This window comes from Rhincodon typus, chromosome 17 (genome assembly GCF_021869965.1).
Source record: "Rhincodon typus isolate 14 chromosome 17, sRhiTyp1.1, whole genome shotgun sequence".
Lineage (NCBI taxonomy): Eukaryota > Metazoa > Chordata > Chondrichthyes > Orectolobiformes > Rhincodontidae > Rhincodon > Rhincodon typus.
Window position 1 is genome coordinate 43,785,984 of NC_063348.1, and position 26,378 is coordinate 43,812,361.

The 26,378-nt window shown below is 41.0% G+C and overlaps 1 protein-coding gene across 1 annotated transcript in view; it reads right to left on the bottom strand.

Moving 5' to 3' along the window:
• Positions 1-26,378, bottom strand: part of iftap (intraflagellar transport associated protein) — a 177,659-nt gene that overhangs the window by 127,387 nt on the left and 23,894 nt on the right. Inside the window, exon 2 of the mRNA XM_048607359.1 lies at positions 12,993-13,231. Within this exon, the coding sequence (XP_048463316.1) occupies positions 12,993-13,231 (239 nt within the window). The remainder of the gene's footprint in view (positions 1-12,992; positions 13,232-26,378) is intronic.

Here is a 26,378-nt window from a genome sequence, read left to right on the forward strand (position 1 = left end):
ACATCACTAGAAGGACATGGAAGCTTTGGAGAGAGTGCAGAGAATGTTCACCAGGATGTTGCATGGAAAGGTTAAAAATACTAGGTTTATTTTCACTGGAAAGATGGCGGCTGAGAGGAGATGTGATAGAGGTCTACAAAATTATGAGATGCATAGATATGATGGATAGTCAGAGGCTTTTAACTAGGGTTGAAGATTCAATTACAAGATGGCATAGATTCTAGGTGAGAAAGGGAAAGTTTAAAGTAGATGTATGGCGGACATTTTTCATGCAGAGAGTGGTGGGAGCCTGGAACGCACTGCCACAAGAGGTGATGAAAGCAGGCACGTTACTGACATTTAAGAGGCACCTGGGTGGTTACATGAATAGGGAGGAAATAGAGGGATATGGACCAAATAAGGGCAGAAAGTTTGTTTTTTAGTTTTGTTAGAGCTTGGAGGGCCGAAGGGCATGTTCCTGTGATGTACTTCTCTTTTGTTCTTTTCCCTTTTTGAGGAAGGGAATTCCAAAAACTCTCAACCCTCGGAGAGAAAAAAATGTTCCCTCATCCCTGTTTTAAATGGGCACCCTCTTATTTTTAAACTGTGGTCCTAGTTCTAGATTCTTCCATAAGAGGAATCATCTTTCAGTATCGACCCATCAAGTCCGCTCAGGATCTCATGTTTCAATTAAGTCACCTCTGACTCTTCTAAACTCCAGAGAATACAGGCTTAGTTTGTCTAACCCTTTCTCATAACTCAACCAGCTCATTCTAGGCATTAGTCTTGTTAACCTTGTCTGAACTGCTTCCAATGTATTCACATTCTTCTGTAAGTATGATGACCAGTACTGTACACAGTACTTCAGATGCAGTCTGATTAATGCCCTGTATAACTGAGCATAACCTCCTCAACTCTTGCATTAATTCCCCTCTCAATAAAACGTAACATTCTGTTAGCTGTCATGATCACTTGCTGTACCTGCATACTAATCTTCTGTGATTTATGCATGACAGCACCCAGACCTCTCAGCATCTCAGAGCTCAGCAAGCTCTCGCCATTTATATAATCTGCTTCTTTTTTAACTCTCGTTCCACATTAGTGTGATGTGTGGTTTGGAGGAGAACTGGCAGGGGGTGCTGTTTCCACGCATTTGCTGCCTTTGTCTATGATACAAATATAAGTATACAAAACAGTTTGTATCTGCAAATACAAAGGATTTACGTGTGTGTGTGTGTGTCTCTTTCACACTCACACTCGTAAATCTATGGGGTGAATTTGTATTTGCAGATACATTTTATTTTGTTCAAACAGCACACAATTTACAGACAGTCAGTCAATGTGGCATTTTATAAATTCCTACTTTAGAAATAAAACCAGTCTGACTCCAAACCAAAACACAAACAGATTCTTAACAAGTCCTCACACCTGACATGCATTGTCTGACCTAAAACGTCACCTCTTCTTTACACTGATAAAACCTTTAGTTCTCTCAGGGCAGTGACTTGAAAGAAATTCAGTGATTTACATATACATATTAATCAATTCAAACTTTCTAACTAATTAAAGATTTAACAGCATCTTAGATTTGCTCAATACATCCTCATCAGCTGTGTGACCCTTTGACCTTTTACTTATAAATTCTGTGTCTGATGCCACCTCTCTCACTAACACCTGAAGAAGGAACGAGGCTCTGAAAGCTTGTGTTTTCAAATAAACCTGTTGCACTATAACCTGGTGTTGTGATTTCTGACCTTACCTGTCCAGGTGATAGAAGTCACAGGTTTCAAAGGTGCTGTAGAGGGAGTTTTGATGAGTAGCTGAAGTATGGTATGTGTTACTGTCAGTTTGTGCCAGTCGTGGAAAGAGTGAATGTTTAAGTTGGTGTATGGGGTGCCAATTAAGCAGACTGCTTTGTTTTGGAATGTATCGATTTTCCTGAGTGCGGTTGGAGCTGCACTCATCCAGACAAGTGGAGAGTATTGCATTAAACTTCTGGCCTATTGCACCATTTAGATGGTGGACAGGCTTTAAGGAGTCAGGGGTTGAGTTACTCACAACAGAATATCTAGCTTCTGACCTGGTCTTTTAGCTACTGCATTTTTCTGGCTCTTCCAGTTCAGTTTCTGGTCATTGGTAGCCCTCAGAGTGAGAGTTGAGGATTCACTGATAACACCGTTTGTGATGTAAACTGTGGTATTTAGATATGTAAATTCTACTGTTAGTTTCTGTAAAGTTGGATTTTTCTTTTCAAGTTAGTAACTTGTGGGTTTTTCTGTGTATCTGAAGCTAATAATTATCTTGAAAGTATTTCTGTAACCATGGTGATTTCTTTCAAAAACAGTTTTTTGAAACCTGGCTATAGAGTGAATGGGTTTTGTACATTAATGGACTTTTGTTTATTTTAGTGTTTATGATCCAGCACGATAAATTATGGGCCTCCGGGAGTCTGTTAGAGAATGAGTCTGATCTGAGTTTGTTTTTAAACTTTAGGGAAATGTCCATAACTTAGACAATTGCAGTTTCATTTTTAACTTTGGATGCTTTTAGTCCTCCAAAGACCTTGGAAAAAGATGGCTGTATACAGCGTGCTCCTGAGAAGAGCAGGCATACAGTGAGTTAAATGCTTAAAATGAAGAGTTAGTGTTAGTTCCAGACCAGATAAACCCTGAAGTGGTTATTTAAATGAACACATTGGAGCTCAAGCTTATGATAGCTCCAGGAAGAAGCTATCTACAGTTCCAGTTTATAAATTGAAGTCACAACTATGAGATGCAAGGACACTAGAATGAGCATTATATGAGTGATAGTTTGAAGACTGTGTGAGGAGTGGTATTTGGGTACTATAAAAATGATATTTTTTTTTGCTTCATAAAGAAGAGATTTGAGAGTAATGGAATTGTATTTTTACTGGATGTGTAAACTCTTTGAATTTGTATTACTAGTGGATAGCGAGGTAGGATTATGATCAATTTTACCTGCATTCCTTTTGTAATAAAGCAGAATTTTTGTTAAAACAAACTCTGCAGCATTGTTTGTTCGTGTTTCAGTGAGAGACCACTTGGTTAAAACCAAAATAAATAATATTATGATCAATCAAGCCAGATTCCAGAATGGAATCAACTGTAACAAGTTGGCTTTGGTGGAAGCTCAAACAACTTTAGGGTCTTGCCTCCAGACTGGTAGCACAAGTATACACCCAGACTGCCTGATGGACTAAATACTCTCCATTGAAGTCAATGCAGAGTAAAACCTAATTAAATAATTTTCTGACCAAAATCACTGGGTGGGTTTGGTTAAAGTGAGGGACTGATATTTGGAATCACTTTCCTTAAACCCATCATTTCCACACATTTCTCTTAGTTAAAAAATCCGCAAAATATATCTCTTTGGTTACATTTTGACTCCCTTCTTAATCTCTTCTTTTGTGGCTCAATACCTATTTCCATATGCCTTCTGTAAAGTGTCACGTTAATTTTTTTGATGTTCAATGTGTCATATAAATAAGTGCTGTGTTGCTGTTTTAATAGTTTTGATGCAGATTTGATATCTGAGTGTGACAACATTCGAGTACCACATGTTGCGCGTGCAAAAGTCATCAGCTTCAATGTTGCATGAAATATCTAATTGGTTATCATATAACTAACCTGATGTAAATATAACCATGTCAATTTATAAATGCATCTTCCACAGTTTCACTGAACTGTTATGTTTGTTTCACCTTTCATCCCAACTATTTAAATTGACTTTCTCTGATTTGCATGATTCATTTGCAGGTTTGGAAAAATGCCGTTATACTGGCAGATTTGAGTAACAAGCTTGAATAAAATATGCATCCTATTACTTTAAACCCTGTCATTATCTCCGTAGTTGTGAAAATGCTCTCTGATAATTTGAAATGTAAATGTGACATTTTATTCTGAAGCGAATTGACAGATCTGTCTTAGGGCTTTCCTATTTCTTGGCTGCTGAATCCAATCTCAGATCACCATTAGTGTAATCTGCAGCACGACAATAGACAATTATGAATGAAAATTGAGTCTGTTAGCTGAAAATATGTGAGGAATATTAGTTTTTTTTTATTGCAGGTGGGGAATGATCTTCAAAGTGACAATATGTTCACCACACACTCCAAAATATTGTTATTGATATTCAACTGTCATATTTTGTTCTGACATTAACAGTCTACATGGTCTCAATCTGGTCACTGAAATGTAACAGCAGTTTGTAACTCATGAACTGACTACCTGGTGTTATCTGTGCTTTGGATAGTTTGACCAGTATCTGTAGTAAAAACACTTTACCCTAGTGCTCTTGTTGGTGAGGCAGACCAAAGTACATAGAGTTCAGTTTGCAGTTCAACCCGATTTTTGTTGCCAAAATATTCCTTCTTAAAAGCACCATGCGAGTATTTCACAAATTCCCACAATAATTACTGTCTGTCTGGTTGTATCTGAGTGAAAAAAGATATTATCCACAACAATCCGCACGTTTGAGCTGGGCTGTTCGAACCTCCAGCCTCTCCGCTATAGGGCTGGCTCTCTTCCACGAAGGTGGGTCTTGCAGGAGTTAGAACATAGCTTCTCCCTATCTCTCTCTTTCTCTCTATCTCTCTCCAGGTGGTCAGAGCTCCACTAATGGGTCAGGTTGAGTCTTCGCTGAGTTTTCACTGTATTTTCACTGTGTCTTCACTGATGGGGTGACTCCCAGGTATGTGTTCTTAACTCCCCTTGCCCCAGATCTTCCAGAATATTCTGTGACCCTTGACAAATAGGGTCATGAGTTGGATTTGAATCATCCAGTGGAGTTATGTCAACATGCTTCGCTATTGCCTGGGAGGCGTAAGGTGCACATACTCAGGCAGTCAAGATGCCAGAATATCTGAATGACACTTCTCCAGGACACAAGGGTGGTTGTAGCTGGTTCCCCTTGAACCTTTGTGACCTCTTTGACCTTAGCGTTCACTGTTCTCTGTAGCTGACAGCTGCTGGCTGCTGTTCAATTTAGCTTGGCCAATTTTCTGTCAGGCCTGATTTCTCCCGCTGTGGGCCAATTTAGAATGTTCAATTTTGGGCCCATGATTACTTGACCACAGTCCATCCTGTTGAGCACTTGAAGTGTCTAGTGTCTACACTCTCGTGCAGGCATGTATCAAGCCTCAGATGGATAGCTTAATTCCCTTACTATCTCGGTTCCCCGTTGTACATAGTCAGCAAAAAGGGCATTGGTGTCTATGTTCATTATGTACATCAATGAGCTTAATAGTAGTAAATACAAATAACCTAATGCATAAATTGAGAATTAGCCACTATTTACATAGGCTCACCCTCAGGCCTCTTTGGTGATTAGCAGCACATGATATAATAAAATTCATACCGCACAACAATTTAAATAATCTTTTCACTATGCAGTCCGAGTTCATTGATTTTGTGGCTCCTGCTATAAGAGCACAGAGCACATCGTTAGTTTCTGGATGTGTTCGTTCTTCCAGTGGATGAATTTAACAATGAGGATGGTCATGTAGATCAAAGTAAACAGGATGTACAACACAGTCAGGGGTGATAGGAGGCATACCCATGGGTGTATCTGCACATTTGATACCCAGTTCCAGAAGTCCTCCCACCAATTAGTCACTTTCATCTCCCTAAAACCCTTTTTTGAATTTGCTCAGTCTGCTGAATGACAGTAACCAAAACTTTATATGGCATTTACCAACCATAGACTCACAGACATAAAGTTATACAGCATGGAAACATACGCTTTAGTCCAACTTGTCCATGCTGATCAGATATCCTAATCTGATCTAGTCTCATTTGCCAATATTTGGCCCATAACTCTCTAAACACTTTCTATTCATGTAACCATCCAGATGCCTTTTAAATGTTGTAATTGTATCCTTGAGTCTGGACCTGGGTAATTTTTCTGGTAGAAGTTCAACACTAGTGATGTACTTGTATCCCAATAGCCCCCTAAAGTCTGTCTGAGCTTGTCACCGAAATTGATAATGATCTCACTCCTCCTTTGGATGTCTGGGAGCTCGATTAGGCCTACCCTGGCTAGTATGCGTGGCCTAATACAAAAGCTGGTGTTTTTGGATGTTGCACATGAAGGTCCCATACTGGTAATGTTTTAGGGAAGTTGTGATACAGTATTCTCCCTTCCCCCTACATGTTACATTGGTGATGTCGGTGTTCAGGCTCCGGATGTCTCCACTACAATTAGAATGGTGTTCGTCTGAAAACCACACAAGGCATGTTCATTTGAACATATGGGTCAGGACACACGATTACTTCTTCTTTTTTCAGAGTGGTACCTAATGAGCCTTCTCTCTTTCTCAACAGCATAAGGAAGGGTGCTGTCGTATTCTAGGCATACACCCTCTCCGATAATGCTGCCATTTTCCACTCTGAACTTGTAGCCTATTTTGATTTGGTGTTACGATTGGAATCCCCAGTATCAGCCCATGGCCTTTCCTGGGTCCCTTTACAATTGTCATTAAATCAGAACTTTTTAGTTGGTTGCTGCAATTGACCGTTTTAAATATTGGGTTTTCTCTTACCATTTAGGAGTGCTGCATCTACTTGACACTGATCCAAGATGGGACACATCCTTTCTTAGCCTGCTTGAGGTTTTCTCTCAACTGTTTGATCATCCATTGGCCATAGATGCTGCACAGAATTCTATTGTGCTGCCTGTTGTCACCATATGTCTGTCCCTGGATGATCTCATTTATGGTCCTGACGTGCCCTTCTAGCACTGTTACCTCGTGTTTTTCTGCCTGATTTTCTTTAATTCCCCTTCAGTATCTCGCGACTGTCCAGATTAATTTTACTCAAATTCTGTTTAACTTGCTGGGCTAAAAGTGTGAGTTTATCATCCAAATTAGCCAATGCACACTGCTGCTCTATAAGCTGTTGCCAAGTCATTCAACATATCTCTTTCATTACATTAGGCTGGCCTGGATCTGTCTCCCTGTTTGAATCCCTGTTTTCTGACCTAGTAGCCAATGGGTCAAATACAAGTATAATTTCTGAAGTTGAGAAGGGGACCACTTTGCCAGCTAGGTTTTGGATATATCAAACACCCCACCAGTAGCAGTTTGTGGTTTATGCTGTTGTACAGGGTTTTGTCTGTGTATTTTATAACCAAATGCATTTTTTTGATCCTGTGTCGTCCTTAGACAAGTGTGTGGGGGTGCACTTCTGGCTGGTAATTTAGCCCACTTCTGTTCTGTAGAAGACATTTGTCTCTCTTATGACCTTTTCAGGGTATCATTGCCCAATTTCTAGCCTTTTCTCTGGGGGGCTGGTAGCCAAACATCCCATTTTTGTACATCTATTTGTAGAAAAGTCTCACCAATTATCCATGGTGCCTGTGCTCAGGTAACAATAATCCAAGTTCCCCTTTTCTTCTTGTACACAACCTGCTGGTTGTTACACCGAAGTATCACAGCTTTGTTGGAATGGACCCACAAAACACCATCCTCACATTCTCCTGCCTCTGGTGGGGCAAACCACAGAGAGCCAGGATATGTGTACTCTTACCCAATTAGTGCTTCCAACGATCACATCCTGGCAATCCAACCAATGATGTAAACCAACAGGCTGTATGTCATCATCCTAGAGAGGGGATCAAGGTGGCACCTGTTATTAGCCTTATCTATATCTGAGCAAGTTTAGATACCTTCCCATCTACTCCACCTATGGAGATTTTATTCTAACTCTGTCCGGTCTTGGCCTGTGCTTGGCAAAACTCCTCCAAAAATTTGCTCTTATTGAATTCTCCCGACTCCCCTTTCGTCAGTCAATTGTGTGTCACCTCAGGCCTGACATTGGTTATCCACAATGGGGGTTCGGAAGCATTGGCATGATCAGGGGGCCAGAAGATTAAACTTTAGACAACAAAATGGTTAAAGGATGTAAATGGTCCAAAAGACAAAACTGATGATGATAGCTATCTATCATACTGTATGGTGCTGTAGCCCTGCATGACCAGGATGGACTGGCACATTCAGGCTGCAGTGGTAGTATGGACCAAATGCATTCAAATAAGACTGGATTAATTGTGAAAATTGGGCGGCATGGACAAGTTGGGCTGAAGGACCTGTATCCATGCTCTAAACCTCTATGACTCTAGAGGGTTATGACAATCTTCCTCTATGAGCTACTGAGGACTTGTTCCTCCACCACATCAGAATGGGAGTGTTGGAATGACTATCATTGTGAAAGGGTTGCATCTGTCTCTGGGCTAGAGTGCCACATTGGACACTTTCTTGGACTTGCTCTAACCATCCCTTTCACTTCAGGGCTTGCTGTACACCGAGACTCTGCCTCTTTTTGCAGGAGTAGGGCTAGCTGTGGGTCAGTTCCTGAGCTTGAGGTGCCAGGATTGGTCCAGGATCCTGGCTTGGATGGATAACCGGGTCTGGTCCTGGATTGGGATTGGAAATTTGAATTGGATTTGGATCAATGATTGGTCTGGGGTCTGGATCAGGGCTCAGGTAAGGGTCCACTTCCCCCAGTACCCCTAGAAGCAAATAGAGTTGGCGGTTGTTGCTTTGGATTCTGTAGGCCTTAAACATGGTACCACCCAGTTTTTCCTGTATCCAGCAAAATTCAGTACACAGACTGGCTGACCTTGTCCATAACTGAGTGGAGACCTGGATATCTGAGGGACAGGAATATTCCTGGCTGGAAAGTTTGCGTCATCACCTGCTGTTCTGCCTTGTACTCTACGAGGTTCACCTTCCCATCAAGTCCTCCTTGCTCTGCCTTTGCCTTTCTGCTAATCTGATGGCTCTACTTTGTGTGCAGCCTGTACATTTTAAAATAGAATTTTCATAGCTTTCTCATGATGGAGGGCTGCAACTTAAGACTGTGTGTTAATCCTAGTCCTATTAAGAGTTTGATACCTCTCATAGAGTGACTGATCAGTAGTATGTGAGGGGACAGGGCAATATGAGTCCAGTTGAGTTGGGAATGATTTCCGAGTTCAAACCAAGCTAGGTTTGAAGATGGAGAATAAAACTCTGATCCAGGTCAGATGTTTTGTTTGATGACCTTTTGCAGCATCCCTTTGAGGGTGTTATTCATCCTGTCTACAATCCTGCTGGGTTAACAATAGTAGGCGATGTGGAACTTTTGGCTTTTGCCAAATCTCTTCATCACCTGCATTCTCTGGGCTGTGAAATGGGTTCCCTCTTCAGAATTTATACTGTGGGGAAGATACCATCAAATGAAGGTGTGCTGAATTAAGATGTCTTTACTGCAGCTTTAGTGGTATTCACTCGAGTCGGGAATGCCTCTACTGATTTGCTAAAAATGCCCACTCTGACCAGGATATCCTTTTATTGCACTTTTCAGGGTGGTAAGGAGCCAAAGTTGTCTATTTAAAGGTCAGTCCATGGTCCTGCTATTTGCTTAGCAACTCGTAACTGGTGCTTCAAATCTCCCTCATTAGCTTTTATTGTCTGGATTGCTCTGGGCATGGATGATATAATTCTTGACATAATGTTTATTCTTTTCCCATTCCTGGTCACCAACACACTCCCTTAATTCTGTCAGTTGTGGTTTCTGTTCTTTGATGACCTGGGACATCATGGCATTGATTAATCACTTGATTTCAGTACCATCCATCATTAAGAACAAGTCCATCCTTATCACTTGTCCTCCCACTTGCTGTACAAGGCAGGGATCGTTCCCTCCTATAACTGCTTTAACTCGGCATCTCTGCTCTGAGACTGGACCAGATCTTTGAGCTCGGTTTGGTTAACAGTGACGACATCTATTTGTTCTGGAATTGGGGCTGCCTTGGTTCTCCTTTGTGGGCACCATGCTTCGCCAATTTGTCTGCCCTTAGCTCCCCCTTGGGGAAGTTCGGTGGTGGGCTCGAACCTTCATGATGTTGTTGTATTTGCTGCCTTGGGGAGTAAATTTGAGCAGGGTTAGACAGTGGGATTTCCTCCGCTAAATTTGGCTGCATGATCTTCCCTCACCAAATTAGCTGTTGCTTGTCTCTCCAATCCTCCCAGTGGCATGGACCGAGGTCTCAGCATGGCTCCTGTGTCAGCCCTAACTGCCTGGGTACCCTCTCCTGTCCTGTATGCCCACAATTGTACTTCCCTTGCGGAAGCAGCTACTGCCTTAGAGCTCCCTGCTGCTGATCCCGATCCCTTACTGCGTGATAGGCATATGGAGGTGGATGGTTCCGATAATAATTCCCCTTGTTTCTATCACCATCCCCCCCGCCTTATTTCTCCGCAAGAGACCAGGGTTTGGGGATTTTACTGGGTGTATTTTTCATCTGACTGATATGGGGTGCTCCAATTCATTAATCTTCTTTCTCCTAAGCCCAGGTCATCCTGCTTATCCCCCATTGTGATTTCTGGATATTGCCTATGGGATCATTATTTACTCAGGCTTTTCTTGCTGCCTCAGTGATGAGACAAGCATTCAGGTGCAATTTGCCCTGTTTTGTAGAGCCAGCTCAGTCCGATCTAAGTTACTGAAGACTGCTATGAACCATGTCCACACAGGCATCTGGCAAATGCAGTTGGGTACGCTCCCTTTCACTGCCTACACTTATTTAATCCTTCCATGGGGTCTCCCCTATTATATTCTATAGTGGCTCAGATTGCTGGCCTGTACCTCCCCTCCTCCCACACTCACTCTGAGGCCTGGGGAAGGCAGAATGGATCGCAGGGCTCAGGCACATTAACTTTAACTTTACCTCTTTGATATCACCAAACCCGTGGAGATCTCTTTGGTGGTGGGTGCTGTCGAAAACATTCAGGGGTCAGCTGTGAGGTCAAATACAGGGATGTCTTTTGCTATCTCTGCCAATTTTAGGGGTAGGCGATGGCCTAGTGGTATTATCACTAGGTTATTAAGCTGGGGACCTTAATAATTTGTGTTTGAATCCCACCACAGCAGATGGTGGAATTTGAAATCGATAATAATCTGGAATTAAGAGTGACTATGAAACCATTGCTGATTGTCAGGAAAAACCCATCTGGTTCACTAATGTCCTTTAAGGAAGGAAATATGCCATCCTCACCTGTTCTGGCCTACATGTGACTCTAGATCCACAGCAATGTGGTTGACTTTTAACTGCCCTCTGGGTAATTAGGGATGGGCAATAAATGCTGATCCAGCCAGTGATGCCTATATCCCATGAATGAGTAAAAAAACTGTGCCACTGTAAATGGGGTTGTAAAGTAATTGGATGATTGTTCCGGTTGTCCTGATGGGTTAGGATCGATGTGACAGGGTAAGATCCTAGCGGCGCCGAAGATTTGGGACCCCCATATCCTTCACTGCTCTCAGTGTAACCACAAGCTTGTTCTTCTATTTCCTCCCCATCTATCCCATAATCACTGACCCATCTGATTCTATCACCCCGAAATACTCATGGCATTCCCCTTCGCATGGAAAGTTGGGACTTTTATTTTTCAGTCTCGTCCCGGTATTTCGAATGGTCCACAGTGCGGGCTCTGTTTTCTTTGCCTGCCTGGTGCAGGACTCTGAGCACAACCTGTAGGTTTTTACTTATCTCAGTCAGCTCATCCACAATTCCTTTTGGGCAACATCCTGATCACTGACTGCACACTGGGTCTGAAACTGTCCCAATGTACAGTGTTCACCTGTTTCCTCTGCTCCTGCCCTGCTGCTTTGACCTTCATTTTCTCCAGACACTGCTTCACTTCCTGCAGCTCCTTACTTAACTTCACCTTCTCCTATTCTCTACCAGCTCCATGCACCTGGCTGCCACTATAGCTTCGCAGAGGTTAAAAACATGCTTCCCTTCAACTTACCATACCACCTGCCAAAGCTTCCAGCCCACAGCTCCCAGATCTGATATTTGCTCACTGCAATGGTTGACTCACCTGGGCCACTTCATATTTAGGTCATTTCTGACAATCTCCTCCCACTCTGGGATCTGTCCCATTTTCTCTCTCTCTCTCTCTCTCTCTCTCTCTCTCGTGGATCCCTGACCCCTATATTAGCTGCTTTTTCACTTCTCGGAGTCTCTGGGTCCTTGACCCTTTTCACCATCTCTTACCTCACGGGTCCCCAACCCTACTCTAGCTTCTCTGTATCCTTGTGTGTCCCCAACTCTAATAACTGGCTTCTCACCACCTCATGGGCCCTGTTTTCTGCAGGCCCTCTACCTTGCACTGGATTTTCTTTACCATGGGTCCCTGACACTGTACTAACTCTGGCTGCTTGTCCGCTTCAAGGTATAATGGTTTATGGCCCATTCACTGGTCGGAAATCTTCAACCTCTTTTACACACTTGAGCCCTGACCATCACATGGGCCAGCTACACTCTTAATTAAGGCTTAGGCTGGATGTCCTAGAGTTTAGTGTTGGTGGGGTATGATGTCAGACATCGTGCGCACACACGCACACTCGTGCGCTCTATCTCCCCAGCTGGTTGGAGCTCCATTGTTTGGTATGGCCAAGTCTTCAGTGAGTCTTCCCCGAGGCTGTGACATCCAGGTATGTATTTTTATCCCTTGTCTGTGAACTTCCAGAATGGGTGGTACGGTGGCTCAGTGGTTAGCACTGCTGCCTCACAGTGCCAGGGACCCGGGTTTGATTCCACCCTCGGGTGAATGTCTGTGTGGAGTTTTCACGTTCTCCCTGTGTCTGCATGTGTTTCCTCCGGGTGCTCCGGTTTCCTTCCACATTCCAAAGATGTGCAGGCTAGGGTAGATTGGCCATGCTAAATTGTCCCATAGTTCTGAGGGATGTGTAGATTAGGTGGGTTATAGGGGGATGGGTCTGGGTGGGATGCTGTGAGGGTCGGTGTGGACTTGTTGGGCCAAAGGGCCTGTTTCCACACTGTAGGGATTCTATGATCTACTGTTCTGTGACCTTTGGCCATTTGAGTCTTGAATGGGATTCAAAGTATCCAATGGGTGGTGCCAACATCCTTTGTTGTTGCCATGCCGGGTAGGTGTAAAGTGGATATACTGAGGCAGTCAAGATGCCAGAATGCCTAATTAATACCTTTTCCATACACATCCCTCAGACTGGTTGTAACTCTCTCCTCTTGAACATTTGTGACCTCTTTGACCTTGGTTTCTCTGTAGCTTGGTTTCTCTTTGACCTTGGTTTCTCTGTAGCTTGGTTTCTCTTTGACCTTGGTTTCTCTGTAGCTTGGTTTCTCTTTGACCTTGGTTTCACTGTAGCTTGGTTTCTCTTTGACCTTGGTTTCACTGTTCTCTGTAGCTATTTGCTGTTGGCTGCTGTTTAATTTAGTTTGGCCAATTTTCTGTCAGGTCTAATTTCTCTGACTGTGGGTCAATTAATAGAACGTGCAGTTTTGGGCCTGTGGTCTCTCGACCACTCTGGATTGTTGCTAATGTTTGTTCAGCGCTATGTAGCTACAATTCTAAATATCAGGGAAGGTTTTCCCTCCTGTTTCCCATGCTAAGTCTGATAATGAATTTACAGGTCCCCTTTGAAAGGGGTCCCTGGGTTGACTTTATGATAATGTTTTTGGAAGGCTCTGTATGCATTAGTGGTTTTGACCTCCTTCTGTTGATGGAATCACCCCTGTATAGGAGTGAGCTGTTTTACCACAAAATAGTAACCGAGAAAATCAACTTCAGCTAAAATAATTTCTCCTTCTTTTACAGCAATACATGCATCACTTGTCGTGGCTTAGCTACAGTTTACACACTTATTTGAGGATAAAAGATTTATTTCAAAAATATTTATTTAAGCCACTTGTGGTGAGACAGCATCTAAAAGCTTTTAATATTATTTGACCTAGTAGCTGGAAGCTACTGAGAAACAGCTGCTGCTTCACTTTTTGCTATTTTGGTGGTTGGCAGAAGAAAGGACTTTGAAACATCAAAATTCCTTTATTTCTTTGGAATTTACAGAGCTGCAGTAATCTATGTAGCCAAATACTGATGCTATTCACAACTTCTTCTTTTTAGAAAAAAATGTTTTATTTTCATTCTTTCATTAGGAAGACCAGCATTTGTTGTCCATTCCTAATTGTAGGTTAATAATGCCACAAGTGCAGACAAAGCACTGAAGTTCATTACTCGTGGAATAGAATTCAAAGGCAAATAATTTCTGTCAAATTTGTTTATAATATTAGTTAAACTGCCCTTAAGAATAGTGTCCATGTTTCTGGTGTTCATATTATAGAAGTAAATGTAGAAACACTGGAGAATTTAACAAAAGATTTACAAAGATGACGACAAAACTGGATTGAACTATTGTAAAAGACTTAACAAATTGAGTCTCGACAGATAGGCGATATGAGAGACATCCTTAAAATTATCAAGGTTTAGTGAGTAGTCATAGCAATGTTCTGATTTATAAATCAATCTATATTAAGGAGTCTTAAGAAAACCAGTAGGAAATTCAGGAGAAACATATTTATTCAGTGAGATGAGATTGTAGATCTTATATGGTTGGGGTGAAAAGCTACATTGATAGATGGGAAGGCTGATAAGTACATGAGAGACAAAAGAATAAAGGATGTATTGATAAACTGAGATGAGGTAAGGTGGGAAGTGGCTTATGAGTAGCATAAATACTACTGCTATGCTGTGAAATTCTAGCTCGATGTGATCATGCATCAGGGCATTTGAGCCAAATTAGGCTCTGATCCACTCTCATTTGCTATTGCAAATAAGGTTTGACATTTTATCTCAGAAGTTGCCTGCATTGTCGTATGTTCATAATTTATTTACAGGGAATGTCAACTAAAAGATTAAGGGAATAGCTTGCTTTCAAAAAAAAATGATCTTCAAAAAATTGACAGTTTTGTTTTCAATTTGGAAATGAACTCGATTGCAATTGAACTTGAAAATCTAAACACTTTAAATGAAAAGTCACCATTAGCATGTACTGTTTTGCATGTGGGGATGAGGGTCCATTTCTCAGAAATAGAATATTCCCTTTTCCGCTGCCTACAAAATGCTGCACTAGCAGATAAAGTTTGACATAGTCTGGTAAGGATTAAAATGTATTTGCAATGAACTCAGCTTCTCTCCCAACAGTTTTACTGTGATTTATTCCACTTCTTACTACTTTGTATTTGTTCCTGTGTTTGTGTGCAATTTGTCACAAATTGGCAATTTTGTGGTATAGGCGCAGTTCTGTCAAGAATTAAATTTGAAATAGACCTTTCTCTTTTCACTAAGATAATCTTCGTGGTGTTCGTTTTTTTTTTCCCTATTTACTTCCTTTTTATCATTTTCAGTTATTTTCAATTGTTGATCACCCTTTAATGTTTTCAAATTCACTTCTAGTGGCATGTTGAAAGCTGATAACTTACTGAGTATCCAACTCTGAGCAAAGGTACTCTTAATGATTCTCTGTTAGTCAACAGAGAGGAAGATATACTACTGCTCAAGTGGAGGAAAGAAACAGACTCTTTGACAATCAAATTGTTAGCTTTCATTCAGCTTCTGAGACTCAGTAGCAGTTTGTTGCTCTCTGCAAAACAAAATATTCAAAACTATTGTGTTTCCTCCAGATTCTTAAGGAACGGCCATACATTATCTATGTATAAAGGTGAAAAATTTCACATCTCCAAACCCTTTTGAAGGATGTGTTAACCTCTTCTCTAAGTCCTTTCCCGGTTGTAATAAATGTATATAAAAAAAACAAACAGCAGTCTTCTGTATAAATTTAAATTGTACAATGCATTATCAGTGTTTTTCTACTTGCTAAAATGGCAACTATTTTTGGTACAGTTGCTATGAACAAACAGCACCTGCCAGTGTTCTAGCTTCACTTGGTTAATTCCTTGTGTTCACATTGATTGCCCAGTGGTTGACAAGTGGAATACACAAGGCATTAATCAGTCTTTGAAATTCAGGATCTGAGACAATAGACAATATCAATCAGAGGGAAAATACTCAAAGCTATCAAATTGCATTCGGATCTGACTTACAGTCGTAGACTAAGACAGTGGACTGGTTCTCAAAGAACTACCAAATAGTTCAGCTCTGATGAAAAGTCACTTAGACTTGAAATGTTAGCATGCTCTCTCCATGGATGCTGTCTGACCCACTGTGATCTCCAGCATTTGTTGTTTTCAGTACCAAATAGCCCCATTCCTTTGCTCCTTTGCAATTGCCTGCAAATTGATATTATTGACCTGTCTATGTTTTGTGTGGGATGCTTATCAGAGTTAGTCCTTTCAGCAAGAATTAGTCACATCCTATTTCATAGCTGTTAGATAACTGAAACTCACCCAGCTCTCTTCTGTGGTTCCTTGTAACTGCTTGCACATGATGCTAGACAGAGCCCAGCAACTGCATTCGCTCACACACCAAATGAAGTGAGGGTAGTATGTAAGGGAGCATGTGTGTCTTCAACCACCCATGAATACAAAATAAAAACCTGTCTTGATGCATTTTGGTTAAAAAATGATATTTTCTTAATGACACTGAAGGCATAACAGCATAGCTCTGACAACAGCTGTAAATTCCCTTAGGATGGACACAGAAGATGCTCCAAATCATCCGTTGCTGATGGTCAAACTTGCAGTTAACTGGATTGGTCAAGCCACTGGAAAGAAACATGCAACAGATATGGGAGATCGAGACTGGTCAAGAACAAACCACTTCCATCATAAGCAACTCATCTGCTGGTGCTTCTTGCATGCACACCTTAGATACACACAACAAACAGGAAGGATATCATCGCAGAGGAGCAGGATTCTAAGTTCAATACCACAGCTGCAAGTCAACATCTTTGGGAGATCAATATTATGTTAACAAAATTATTAAGGCCTTACAATCTGAATGACAGAGTGCTGGAGGATGTGGCCTGGAAATATTTGATGCATTGATAGTCATCTTCCAAAATTCTATAGACTCCAGAGCAGTTTCTACAGATTGGAGGGTGACAAATGTAATCCCACTATTTAAAAAAGAAGTGACAGAAAAAGAATTATAGACCAGTTATAACATTAGAAATGGGGATATGCCAGTGTCCATCATAAAAAAAATACAGTAATAAACCTCTTGGAAAGCATTAACAGGATTAGACAAAAGTTAGTGAGGGTTTATATAGGGGAAATCATACTGAACTAATCTTCCAAAGTTGTTTTTTTTTAAGGATGTCACAAGTAGAATAATTAAGGGAGAACTAGTGGATGTGGTGTATTTGGATTTCAAGAAGGTCTTTTGATAATGTCCCGCAGAAGATGCTAGTAGGCAAAAGTAAAACACTTGCAATTAGGAGTGATGTACAGGCATGTATTGAGAATTAGTTGACAGACTGGAAACAGAGAATAGGAATGAATGGAATAACAGTGTGGAGCTGGAGGAACACAGCAGGCCAGGTAGCATTAGAGGAGCAGGAAAGTTGATGTTTCGGGTTGGGACCCTTCTTGAGAAGAAAGATCCCGACCCGAAATGTCAACTTGCCTGCTCCTCTGATGCTGCCTGGCCTGCTGTGTTTCTCCAGCTCCACACTGTGTTATCTCTGACTCCAGCATCTGCAGTTCTTGTTACCTCCATTGGAACGAATTGGCAACAGTGACTAGTGGTGTACTGCAGGGGTAAGTGTTCGTGCCTCAGCTATTCATGGTATATATAAATGACTTGGTTGAGAGAACCAAATGCAATATTTCCAAGTCATTGTCTGTCCTTGTTCTTTCTACCAAAATCAATCACATCATACTTAAACCAGTGTTCTAGTGTAGCTTAGCGTAAGCTGGAAGAACAACACTTCGTTTTCTGCTTGGGAACTCTATAGCCCTCTGGACTCAATATTGAGTTCAACAATTTTAGGGCTTGATGCACCTTGTCCCTTGTGCTTACCACACACCCCACACGCCAGGCCTGGTTATCACGTGGTCAGCTATTACACACTACCATTGTTGCCACTGATTGTCCTCTTAGTGGCTTTTCATTCTCCCAGGCTGATAGTTCTCCATTCCTTTGTCTGTCTGACTGTTCTTCTCTCTCTTTGGACTCTATCTATACCTATCGTTCACTCTTTATACCCCTCCCCACCCTACATTCTGCATTTAAAAAAAACATTTCCCATCAGTTCTGAGGATGGGCTACTGCCCCCGAAACGTTAACTCTGACTTCCATCCACAAATGCGGAGAGACCTGCTGAGCTTTTTCAGCAATTTCTGTTCTTGTTTCTGATTTCCAGCATCTACAGTTCTTTTGTTTCTTATTTGAATCACAACGTACTTTTTGCATTAAATTTCATCTGTCCATTGCCAAATACCCTTTAGACCAATTACACGACACGAAGAGCATTACTCTCATCAACCTTTAATATTATTTCATTAAAACACAAATAAGTTAGTTAAACACAATTTGACCTTAATAATTTTGCACTGGTATTCTTCATTAATCTACAGTTGACCAAGTGACTATTAATTTTTCCTGAAGTATTATTTATGTAAGATCCTCCATTGCAGGGATTAAACCGACTGGTCCATAGTTTTTTTTCAACAAAGGTGTAATATTTGCATACTTCATTCCCCTGGTATCACACGATGTCTAATGAAGCCTGGGTAATAAAAGGCAGCATCAAGGATTTTCCACCCTCGCTGTCCTCCGAATCATTGAATGCATCCCATTCTATCTTGGTGACTACAGACGACATTTCTAATACCTCCTCTCCATCAAATCAAAATTATTCATGTAAGGAATAGAAGCGTCTATTTGTCTGTGTTGCAATTAAAGCGATCTCCTGGATGGGGAAGGACAAATTTCAAATCTTTTGGACCAGACAATTCAGTGAGACTGAATCTTTTTTCTTATTTTATGGGTTTTGTTTGAATCTTGAGAATTTGGACTTTTGATTGACCAGGTGGCTTGTCAACATAAGAAAGGCTTTTATTTTTTCCCAAACTATCTTTGAGGAAGGGAGTATTTTCTACTTCTCCTAGGAACAATGGTAATGCTTTACTTTTAACTTTGTTTCTCTATGTTATTACTTGTACCTAAGTTTTGTACCTAGGTACCTTTGTACCGAAGATGGCATTGTGCATGGCGACATTATACATTTTTCACTGTACTCCTATACTTCTGCACTTGAGTACTCATGACAATAAAGTTTAAATTAAAAATTATCAAATCAAAATCAAATTTGTCACAGTGCCTCACTGTTTTCTACTGCTAGCTATTTGAATGACTCTATTACACTGTTGCAGTGTTTGCATTGACAAAAACGAATATAAATAAGGAATGAATTACTACCTATTGTAGATTAAAACTTTCCTTGTACACTTTGTTTCACACAATGTATTGAATGCCTACCACAAATTTAAATGCAAGTATGTTACAGCAGAGGTAGAAGTCACTTGTCTACAGCAAAGCAGCATTTCTCCAATTATGCCTTTTTTTTATATGCATGTACAGTTAATTGCAATTACAAGTTACCCAGGGTACCCAGTATACTTGGTCATGCAAAGAAAAATGATAAGTTGTGAACAAAACAGTGATAATTCTAGTTTGTCCACTTTCATCAGTCTCTGAAAATGCAATTCATTGATTATACTTAAAGCATTCAAGTCTTTTAATGACATATATGTGAGTTGCTGCTTTCTGTTTGTTTGCATTCTACTTGTCCTTGGGGTGATGATACATCTCTGGGAGCTGTGGCTCCTGTGGTGAGCCCTTGATCAGAGTGAGACGCTCATCTTTCAGATTCAAAAATTCTCTTGAGTTGATGACTTCCAGAGCATGGAGACCTGTCTTTGCTAGCTTTTTTTGATTTGAATGAAAGTTACTTCTTGTTTCATGCCTCAATATTGCTGCACATTTGTAGCAGTGAACTTGTGTGGGTGTTCACACTGTCTTGACAACTTAGGCAAAAACTTTGCTGAATAGTTCACAAATCCAACAAATTGTTGCAATATTTTCACATCCATTGGTTGCTGCGTCTTTATCCCTGCAAGCTCTTACCTTGTCAGGATCTGATTGAAGTCTTTTCATTGTCTCTACATAACTTATGCACTTGACTTCAGGCATCTTCAATTAAATATTTTTATTGTTTTTTCCCATCATGCATTTTCTTCTGCTGTTTTGTGATGGCTGCTGTGTCTGCCCTACTTTCACAAACTTACCATCAGCTGCCAGGTCTCAGTGGCCCTTCCAATCCACTTTTCCATTTTCTATGACATCCTGTGTCAATGGAGCCATCGGTTCCTCTAACACGTCTTTCAGCCTGTACTTGAGGTCAACAGGAACTCTCTCAGCAGATACTGGATTGGTCTCACATTGTCATTTATTTTGAAATGATATTCACTAGGAACACCTCCAAGTCATCTTCATAATCTATGTTCATCTGTTAATGGTTTGTGACCTGCAAAATGCTGAAAATCTTTTCGGGCAGGTTTAGAGTTACTCGTCTAAGTTTCATCTGAGTGAATGCATTTTGCTTGAAGTCTACTGTCTGGAGCTGAGATAACAAGGTCTAGAGCTGGATGAACACAACAGGCCAAGCAGCATCAGAGGAGCAGGAAGGCTGACGTTTTGGGCCTAAACACTTCTTCGGAAATGGGGGAGGGGAAGGGGGTTCTGAAATAAATAGGGAGAGAGGGGGAAGCGGATAGAAGATGGATAAAGGAGAAGATAGGTGGAGAGGAGACAGACAGGTCAAAGAGGCGGAGATGGAGCCAGTAAAAGGTGAGTGTAGGTGGGGAGGTAGGGAGGAGATAGGTCAGTCCAGGGAGGACGGACAGGTCAAGGGGGCGGGACGAGTTTAGTAGGTAGGAGATGGGAGTGGGGCTTGAGGTGGGAGGAAGGGATAGGTGGGAGGAAGGACAGGTTAGGGAGGCGGGGATGAGCTGGGCTGGTTTTGGGATGCAGTTGGGGGAGGGAAGATTTTGAAGCTTATGAAGTCCACATCGATACCATTGGGCTGCAGGGTTCCCAAGCGGAATATGAGTTGCTGTTCCTGCAACCTTCGGGTAGCATCGGTGTGGCACTGCAGGAGGCCCAGGATGGACGTGTCGTCTGAGGAATGGGAGGGGGAGTTGAAATTGTTCGCGACTGGGAGGTGCAGTTGTTTAGTGCGAACTGAGTGTAGGTGTTCTGCAAAGCGGTCCCCAAACCTCCGCTTGGTTTCCCCGATGTAGAGGAGGCCACAACGGGAACAGCGGATGCAGTGTACCACATTAGCAGATGTGCAGGTGAACATCTGCTTGATGTGGAAAGTCATCTTGGGGCCTGGGATGGGGGTGACGGGGGAGGTGTAGGGGCAGGTGTAGCACTTCCTGCGGTTGCAGGGAAAAGTGCCGGGTGTGGTGGGGCTAGACGGGAGTGTGGAGCGGACAAGGGAGTCTTGGAGAGAGTGGTCCCTCCAGAAAGCAAATAAGGGTGGGGAGGGAAAAATGTCTTTGGTGGTGGGGTCGGATTGCAGATGGTGGAAGTGTCGGAGGATGATGCGTTGATACTGTCTGGAACTCTTCTTTTTTGCCATTGTATTCGGCTTTCAGATTTACTTGCCCTCTTGGGATGAACTGAATAACTACCTTTGAAGCTTCATTTTTGTTATGTCATTTTGAGCCATTTCACATACAGCTCACAATGTTGCAAGCACAGATATCTATTGGGACTTCACAATCACTTGATGCTATCCCTCTGCAGTCAATGTTTTAACAGTCAAAAAGCATTTATCACTTTTAGACCTGATGGTATAATATATTTTACGGTGAAGAGTGATCCATCAGAATTAGCAACTAACATCTTTCCAACAGCCATCTTTTGGGTCTTGCTTTGCTTCTTTCTGGCCATACACTGCCTGCAAAGATTTTCAGCTTCTTGCAGTTAGAATGCCACATTCCTCATGTTGGATTATTTAAAGAAGGTTGGTATAATTATAGATATATGGAAATGGGATTATGTTTTTTTTAAAAAATTCATCCTTCATGGGATGAGGTCATCGCTGGCCATGCCAGCATTTATTGGCCATCCCTAACTGTCAAGAGTCAACCACATTGCTGTGGATCTGGAGTCACATGTAGGCCAGACCAGGTAAGGTTGGCAGTTTCCTTCCCTAAAGAACATCATCCCACCTACCTTCCCCAGCCTCACCCCTTTGGTCTCTATTTATTTCCCAGCTCCCTTCCCCCTCCCCCATTTCTGAAGAAGGGTCCCGACCCAAAACGTCAACTTTTCTGCTCCTCTGATGCTGCCTGGCCTGCTGTGTTCCTCCAGCTCCACACTGTGTTATCTCTGACTCCAGCATCAGCAGTTCTCACTATCTCTTCATGAACCGGATGGGTTTTTTTCTGACAATTGACAATGGATTCATCATCATCATTAGATTTTTAATTCTAAATATTTATTGAATTCAAATTCCACAAACTGCCGTGGCGGGATTCAAATCCAGGCCCCCAGAACATTATCTGAGTCTCTCGTTTAACAATCCAGTGATAACACTGTTAGACCATCACCCCCACACACAAAACTCCCCTCCCCCACAATTTAGTGGGCATATAAATGTATATTTGATATACTTGACACTCTTCTGCTCCCATCAAAACTATAAGGACCATAATTTTCCAGTCCCTTTCAGTTCTGGAGAAAAGTCATATTGGGCTCGAAACATTAACTCTGTCTCTCTCATAACAGATGTTGCCGTATCTTCAGCTTTTTCTGCATTTTTCTTTAGTATTTTGCTTTTACTAGAATAGGTGGATGTTTGATTACCAGTGTGGGCTGAAGAACCTTTCCAATGTTGTAAAATCTCAATGACACTCTATGAACATACCCTCCTTCATTTTACGTTTTAACATTTACATCGTGCCCTCTGGCCTTGTACATTCTGCTGGACCTTCTGGAAATGTTTCTTCATATTTTCCAAATGTTTGTTCTAATTTGGCCTGGAATGTATCCCAATCCAAAGCTTTGTCTGCCTTCCTAATAATGTGCTCTAGTTGATCATTCACAGCTTTGGAGACTCTGGTCATATCAATAGCTTTTTTGAGAGTACATTTCTCCCCTGTCTGAAGAATTGCAGTCATGGTGGGATCTCTTATGCCAAAGACAATCCTATCTCTGAGATCATCTTTCAGTTGTCTAGACTCAGGATCTACCTAGATGTTTCAGTTCTATCCCAGGGAACAATAGTCTTCCTGTCTCTCTGAACTTTGATGTTGAACACATACTGTGCTTTCATAAAATTAATATGGGGTTCAAAGTACATGTTCAAAGACTTTAAAACCTTGCCTGTTTGGGTTCTCTGCTGCTTGATGAGGTTTAGGCTTCAATATAGCTTGTAGAAATCTATCCCCAGTTCTGATAACAGTATTGCTACTCTTAATTGCTTGGTCTTATTCAATTCTATAGCTATTTTATAAAATTTGCACTGAGAGTGGAAGATGTTTAAATTATGTCATTTCATTTCCACAGCGATAGGAAGTAGATAGTTCATAGCCATTCTGACTCACCCAGCACTTCATTGTAGCACACTGTGGTTTTTAAATTTTGTTTTGCAGTTTGAGTTTACCAAACTGGCTTTCTTACAGCTCTGGCATGCAATTGCAACTTGATACTTCTGTCATCATGTTTCTTATTATGTCTTTAATTGATGCCACAAACACAAGTGAAAACAAGTTCCAGCAGACAAGGTAGCTGTACAATATATACAATTACACTTCTTCAAACACACTTGTTGTCTAAATGAGCCTTTCTTACTGTTATCATATTCTCCATAGTTTTGGCAAATTTTACCATTACAAACTTGATGCTTACATTTCTAATGGAAAGTATTTGTGTAAAGTTATTAATACATGATATTGTGTTATCTTAATGTTGTGCATGCTGTCTCAAACCTCCATCTGTACTGAACAGAAATTCTTATATTTGAAACAATTCTATTACAGCTCCCAAAATTTCTACGTCTTTGTTATTTTCTTTTAAAGAAATTGTAGAAATGCAAAATATGTAAGAATTAAAAGTAATGGTTTTATGTAGAATGAACTTGGGAGTTGATTTTTAACTCCTGGCAGATATCACTCCTCTGGAAGATGAGGGGAACAGCAAACTCTGGCCTTCATGAATTAGGATCCAAGGGATGTTAATTTCTGCCAACAAGTGCTTTATAAGTAAAAACTGACAGAACTGCGGACGCTATAAATCAGAAAGAAGAAAAAAAATTGCTGGAAAAGCTCAGCAGGTCTGGCAGCATCTGTGGAGAGAAATCAGAGTTAATGTTTTGGGTCTGGTGACCCTTCCTCAGAACTCAGAAATAGTTTATAAACCCAAGCTACTATAGCTTTAAGAAGCATTACTTTGTGAAACAAAAATCAATCATCGTTGCTTTTATTTCATTTAATGGACTTAACAGCAAGCCTGTATATCGTACTTTTGTACAAAATGTAAGTGCCAATAGAAAATATGCTCAAGCCATAACACCAGTGAAATATTGTGACAGAGTTGTCTCTGCGATTGGAAACTATACTCTGAAATAGTCTGCTACGTACTTCAATTCAAAACCAGATCACTTCAGGTTAAAACCTTTCATCTTCTACTGCTTTACTGAAAAAAATATAGAATGACTAAATTCACCCAGTGACAGTCTTCAAATTGTTTTCCACTAAAAGATGGATGTGATCATATTGCTGCTGTGTTGTAACCTCTTAAATCACAGACTGTATTCATCAGTAAAGATCTCATGCTACTAGTTTGAACTTTTGGCTTCAATTGCAACACACCGTTGATACTGTTTACGATTTTCAGAGAAATTTGTGAGGCCATTACTTTTAAGAGCAATAATTTAAAGACACTGTGGCTTATTTTAATTCTTTACATAATTTATATTAGAGTGCTGTATGCCATCTACTGTATCAGCTGGAACATAACGGCCATAGTTATGGAATCCTGAATATTGGTAACTTCATTAGAAATGTCAGATTTGAAGTAAAATAAACATAAGTATTATTGGAGAAAGGCATATTTTGTCAAAGTTTTTGTCTTGCACTCATCAAGACAATTCACAAGATTCCAATTTAAGTGACTACAGCAATAGATTTGGTTCTGCAAATGAACAACATTTCTAGGATAATGCAGAGTATGTGAAGAATTACACTGACAACCAATTTAGGATTTTTAGTTGGTCTCATAGCATGTTGCAATTCCATGTTCTGTATTAATAAACAAGATCCTGTTCTTTATAGATGGAAAGAACAAAAACACGCACTGCACCTGTTCCAACCCAACAAAACAGGAGACAATCATTTGTAATGCCTTGAACTTCCTGATTGAAAATTTAAACAAAGCCTGGCAGGTAACTGTTAATCATCATTAACTGATACATTCTCCATGGCAGTACCTCTGCCAATCAAAGTCCACCTACTAATCAATCAGAACCCTCTTCTCCTAGAGTATAAATGCTATTTTTCCTCTTAGATTGGTACTTTTGTGAACTTCCAGCTGAGTGCAAAACAAAATTTTGGAACCTTTTCAGCAATATTCAAGTTCTATACTACCCGAAAAATATTTAAGTTCAGTGTGATAGTTCCTGCATAGTCAAAACACAGCTTCCCTAATTTCCTTTCTCAAGGCACAGAAACTAGAGCTGAGAAAAGCTTTAGAATGAATGTTTCTCGGGATCACATTCTCAATAGGAAAGTTGCCTTAACACTATTCAACTTTTTGAAACTTCGCTAATGTGCACAAGAAAAAAGCATACTGAGATACCAAGAACTGCAGATGTTGGAAGTCAGAGTCAATAATATATGGAGCTGGAGGAGCACAGCAGGTCAGACAGCATCTGAGGAGCAGGAAAGTCGATGTTTCAGGTCGGGAAGCTTAATCAGACGAAGGGTCCTGACATAAAACGTTGATTTTCCTGTTCCTCGGATGCTTTCTGACCTGCTGTGCTCCTCCAACTCCACGTTTTATCGAATAAAGCATACTGAAATCACTTTGAATGTGTACTGATGTGTCTGTGAATGTAACATCTCTATACAAGCGAGATGTAAAAAACATTTGCTGGATTTTCTAGCACCGTGCTATCCACGTGACTTTCTTATGTTAAGAGGGATAATGTAAGCATAGCCACATCAGGTAAAGATTCCCTGCAGGAGGGAAACTCATATCAACAACTACACTGGAATGTACAGTGAATGAATGGTTGGAACTGGGAGTGCAGATCATCCACTCCTTGATATTTTAGAACTGTATCCTTTGGAAATTTCAAAGTTATTCATGTGTTGCCAATCTTCCTTCCGTTGTTGGATAGCTACCCATAGATTTGATCAATTTGCATCGGTTGCTGAACACAAATCGCTGAAGAAAATTACAAATACTCGTCTTAGTGTGGTTAAAGCAAAATTAAACACTGCTGTCTCTTGAGAAGCCACTAGTTGTAAAATGCAGGGGCGGCTGATTTGAGATGGATCATTTGGTCATCTTCATTGTCATTATTTTGTGACCTGGC